Source organism: Melopsittacus undulatus, chromosome 10, assembly GCF_012275295.1.
Source record: "Melopsittacus undulatus isolate bMelUnd1 chromosome 10, bMelUnd1.mat.Z, whole genome shotgun sequence".
In the NCBI taxonomy this organism is placed as follows: Eukaryota; Metazoa; Chordata; class Aves; order Psittaciformes; family Psittaculidae; genus Melopsittacus; species Melopsittacus undulatus.
The window spans coordinates 2745688-2750793 of record NC_047536.1 but is presented as its reverse complement, the minus strand read 5'-3'; the positions used below and the strand labels follow the sequence as shown (position 1 = coordinate 2750793).

The 5106-nt window shown below is 41.7% G+C and overlaps 1 protein-coding gene across 1 annotated transcript; it reads right to left on the bottom strand.

The window, feature by feature from the left end:
• Positions 1–2033: 2033 nt before the first annotated feature.
• Positions 2034–4167, bottom strand: FOXI1 (forkhead box I1). The gene is made up of 2 exons (XM_005141940.2): positions 3594–4167; positions 2034–2587 (listed from the first exon to the last, which is right to left on the bottom strand). The coding sequence occupies exons 1-2, from the start codon at positions 4165–4167 to the stop codon at positions 2034–2036; spliced, it is 1128 nt and encodes a 375-aa protein (XP_005141997.1).
• Positions 4168–5106: the final 939 nt, after the last annotated feature.

Genomic DNA, 5106 nt, shown 5'->3' with positions numbered 1-5106 from the left:
ATAGCACTGACTGAGTGCACTTCACCATTGTCACATGAGCAAGTCTCTCTGCTGCCAACTGCTGCATTGCAGGGCATATTGTGGCCCACCTACTGGGCTGAGATTCTTGGAAGGGCTGTAAAATTCTGAGGGCAGGAGTTACAGCACGTGCCTGACTTCAGAGAAAGTTATAGTCACAGCAGAAGGACACAACCAGAAGGTCATTTTATTCTTTCTTTAGGCAGGAATGTTAGCAGTGTAGGTAGGTTTCAACTCCCAAATGAGTACTTATCATAGTGGGTACAAAACTGTGAATAGCCAGAGCAGCCTTGATAGTGAAAATGTTTAAACGTGAAAATAATACATAATAATTCACAAAAGATTGCAGTCATATCTGCCAATTGGCATGTGAAAATACAGTATGGTTTCTGAAGGTTGAAATGATCAGCACCACTCAGCTCCAGCAGGGAAACAGATATGGTTTTTATTTAGTGAAAGTATTTTGCATAATAGCAGCCAATTCTATTCTTCAGGCATGCAGGTTTGATTGCCTAGACATATGCCATCTCAGTCTCTGACCTTATGTGACTATTAGACTGCTCCTTCCTCAGGCAAATTGCTTAAGTCAAACTATTAAGGAGACTTTTAAAGACAAGTAGTATAGTGTACACCCAGACACACAGGTACACCCTCTTCTATAAAAATGCTTTATTAAAAATGCTTCTGGAGTGGCCCATAACAAAACTATACCCATGTAAAGTAAAAATATCAAGGCAAAATGGTATCAGTCGCAATGCATTAATATGTTTTCTATGGTTCCAAAGTCTGGTGAGTACCCAGATGTGCCCTGTTAAACTTGCTGTCTATGTATGCTGCAGGCTATCCAGTCTGAGATCTCACCCGATGTAAATGTGGAACTTGATTCAAGTGCTGGTTTGAAACAACTTCATATCTATTTTGAAGTTTTGTTTGTAGCTAGAGTAGAAAAATAAGCATTATGTCTAATATCTACACAAGGACAAACAGCACAGACTTCAACAAACAAAAATACAGCACAGGGACTTTTCACAATATCTGCAATTGGTGCTTTGAAAGATCCAGCCTTTGGAATTGAAACTCAGAGACAGTTTAACTTTCCACCTCACTTTTCTTCTTCCCTCTCTCCTCCCTCTACCCCCAATATTCAGATTCTTTACTCAGTAGAAATTACTCAGGTAGATAAGTTTATTCTATCAGTTAAGATAGAATAAATGTGTTTTCTTCGTAGAAAACACGTGTATTTTTTACATATATTCAGGACAGCTCCTGTTTTCCCTCTGTGAAGAGATTTGCATGTGGAAGGCAATAAAAAAAGACTCTGCTATTAAAATTGAAAACACTGTGGAAACATGAAGATCTGACTGCAGCAACAGCAGGCAATTCCACTCTATTTTGTTATGCTCCCCTTCATATGGACAGTTCATGGCCATGTTTCCCTTGGGGCTGAAAGGGGATCACAATTTAGCCAGTGTATGCACTACTCTGAGAGAAAACTGAAGATGGCACTCACCATTCAAGGGTTAGCTGTTACTCACTATATGGTAGTTTTTATTACAGATCCTTCAATGTCTCAGGACAGCTTTGGACAAATAAGAACTTGTTAGGAATGTCTAGTACAGCCAGCCTATACCAGCAAGAGAGGGTATTTAAAGATGTGACATTTCTATTAGTACTTTAAAAGTATAGCAATATTAGTGTCATGCCAGAGAAGTTTCATGGCCAAGGCAAATAGTAGTTTCTCAAGCATGTCTGTAGAGGACCAGGTCTGGGCAGTACAACAAGCACAGTCTCAGAACTCTTCACTATCTTGCTGTTATGATCCCTAATTTTCTGTGTGGAGCTGCTGGATGTGAGGTGTTTGTGATTCGAATAAATATAATGGGTAACAAGTCTGAATCTGACAGAAGGTAGGATGCAGTGTGGGTCCCAGAGACAACAGGCTAACGCTAATCATCTGCCCCCAGATCATTTCCTCTCATAAACAGATATACTTAAGCGTCTCAGAATCCTCTTCATTAAACCTCTGTTCCTTCCCTGGAATACAGTGTGTTGTTTGTGCTGATACTGCTGTAAAAATGGGTGTTAAACTGGTTGAGCATAGAGTTGCTGTGGCCAAGGTGGTTAGAAGGCATAGAATTGGACCACTCTCCCACACCATGACTGGGGACATTAGAGAGTGGAGAGCAGGAATTAAAGCCTACCATATTCTGACCCATTTTGTCAATGGGTTCAGAGTTAAGTCCCAAAGGCACCATGCGGCTCCCTGAATTAGAGCTGTTAACATACGCAGTCATACTGGAGAGGAAGTTACTGAGACATGGGCTACTGGATGCTGGAGGTGGAGATCCTTTCTCAGCTAAATTGTCAGTCCCAGGTGATGTATTTTCCAAGATATCCTGATGCTCTGCAGCTTTGGGGCTGCCAGTCAGGCCACTATCCTCTGATTTCTCAGATGCAAGAGTGGCAGCACTAGCCCCAATGTCAGACTTCCTTTTCCTTTTCCTGCGAAAGTTTCCATTGTCAAACATCTTTTCACAGTTTGGGTCCAAAGTCCAGTAATTCCCTTTTCCTGTCAAAGGGGAAAAAAGGCATATTTTAGCTTAAAAATATGCATAGACAGAAAAGAGCAGCTACTTAAGGCTTTACAATGTTTCATTTCACAGATACAGAACAATTCCATGAGCAAAAACCATAGGCACTTTTTAATCACACAAAAGCAGAAATCTGTTGAAATCAGAAAAGAAGTGTAACTTTTTGGGCTGTGTCCTTTAGCCCTGACTCTTCACACAGATAAAACTACAAGTGGAGCCATTGGGAGGGTTTCTTTTTTAGTTTGTTTCCTGGGTGAGGGAAGGAGGTTTTTGTTATATAGCTGGTCCTCTTAATTTACAGCCAAAAGTAACATAGCCCCATACTGACTGCTCCTCCAGGTAAGGCAGGTTTCTAATGAGAGAACCACATTATTTTTGCCTTCTGTGGCAGCATAATTGAAAGGTTTTTAAATGTTCCCAGTAGTTCTTAACAGCTATTGATAGAAAACAATAAATAAAGGAACAGTCTGACTGCATAGAAGCCAAGGGGTTGGAAACAGCAGAGATGTGATTCCAAGCAAAACCTAGTTGAAACAAACAAAATAAAAGCAGCCTGCTCTCCTCTTGAGAGTTACTGTTGACTCCCTAAAGCAACACAAATCTGAGTTTGCCTTATCCCCTTTCTGTTAACTCCCAGTTCAGTTTGACATAAGCCATATGTATTATACTGAATGGGTTTTGAATGTGACCAGCTCCATTAGACTGCTCCTGTGCTTGCTGAGGCTTTGCTCAGTACATTGATCATTTCTCAGGAAGACCTGGAGCAGTAAAGAATTCCCTTCCCTGCATAAGTTTAACAGCCACACTGTTTCAGACCTCAAGTATTCTAGTTCAGACCTATGAAGATAGAACTACCATATGTATGTCCCATATCTAGGCTATTATGACTCTTTATAATGCATTAAGCATTTTTAGATTAATCAAATTCTATTGGGGAGGGGAAAGGGTAGAGGGGGAAGGGGGAAAAGGCGGAGAGAGCTCTACCTGGATCATCTTCATCTCGGGGCACCTTCTTGAAGCAGTCATTGAGAGACAAGTTGTGTCGTATGGAGTTCTGCCATCCAGCCTTGCTCTTGTTATAAAAGGGGAAGTTGTCAGCCACATACTGGTAGATCTGACTGAGAGTCAGTCTCTTTTCAGGGGCTCCATGGATAGCCATGGCAATAAGTGCAGAGTAGGAGTAAGGTGGTCTAACCAACTTCATAAGCTCTTCTTGGGATGGGAGAGGAAGCCAGCCAAGGTCAGTCCCTCCCAAGCCGTGCATGTTAGGCAAGAGCTGCCTTTGCATCCCGTAAGACTGAGGAATGAAGGGGCTGGCATTGGATCCTGCGAGATATGGTGGTGGGGTAATGGAAGGTCCATTTAGCCAGAGGTAAGGATTGGGAGTGGCGTTGTAATCCGTCGTCTCAAAGGTGCTGGGTCGTTGTGGACTAGGGACGTTCTGTGGATGGAAGAAGTTCTCATAGTAGATACTCATCTCTGGAGGTTCTTGACCAATATTTGGGAACTGTGGGCTGCAGCGCGGTGGTGAGTGCATTTGTGGATCAAAGAAGCTCATGCTCTAAGCAGCTGAGAAGTTATGACACACCTGTGCTAATGCTCCCTTCCCAAGACAGGTGCATCACCTGTGCCCTTCCCTACCTACTTATGCACCTGTAAATGCTTCAGCCTGTGTGCAGGCTCCACCCCACAGCCCTGAGTGGCTGCAGATGAGGACGATATCCTATTTGGAATGCTGGCAGTCCCAGCTAGTCATTGATGTCACATCAACCAAACAAGAAAGTTACAACTGTTTATCTTCTTAAATGAATGAAGGAATTTTCCACTAATGTGATGCACATAAGGAAAGCGTAAGGTGCCTTGAAGTTAAAACTCCTCATCGGAGATCCTCCTCTTTCTGTCTTTCACAGTTTAGCATTTAGTCATTCTTTCTTTTTAAAGAAAAGCCATTTTGTACTGATACTAACACCTCATCAATTAAACAGAAGGTATATATATATATATGCACACATAAAGAAAAAAGAAAAGGTCAGGCCTCCTTTTCCTTCTGTAATTTTAATTGCAGAGTTGCTTGTACTTCCCCCTAGGCAATCACAGTACTACAGGCAAATTCTGTAGCTGGTTACTCACGTGAGTAATCTTGCTGATATAAATGGAATTACTCCCTAAAGTAAGGATTAATCTTGTGAGAAGAAGAATGTCAAGCTTAATGATCAAACCCTTCTTTAGAGCTTAAAGTGGTGAACTGAGATGGGAAATCATTATTCGTTGCTTCCTCTTTGCTGCTGGATTGGTGCAGAGAGCTCATAAAACCTTTTAGCACAATTTGCAAACAGGAAAGAGGCAGTGTTAAGCACAGCTCTTTTAGCAAAGTTCCAATACCTTGCTTGGTATCTATACAGACAAAAGTTGATTCCTTAAGATTAAGTAACAAGGAAAAACCTCTAGCACTTTTATGACTTAGAAACATACTTACTGCCTTGCATGGCACCCCACA

What these genes read in the sequence shown, in the direction of transcription:
- FOXI1 (XM_005141940.2), bottom strand. Translation starts at nt 4,167, where the DNA reads ATGAGCTTCTTTGATCCACAAATGCACTCACCACCGCGCTGCAGCCCA. An exon ending in CCGAGATGAAGATGATCCAG is followed by an intron (nt 2,588 to 3,593) that starts GTAGAGCTCTCT and finishes CCCCTTTGACAG; the next exon opens with GAAAAGGGAATTACTGGACT.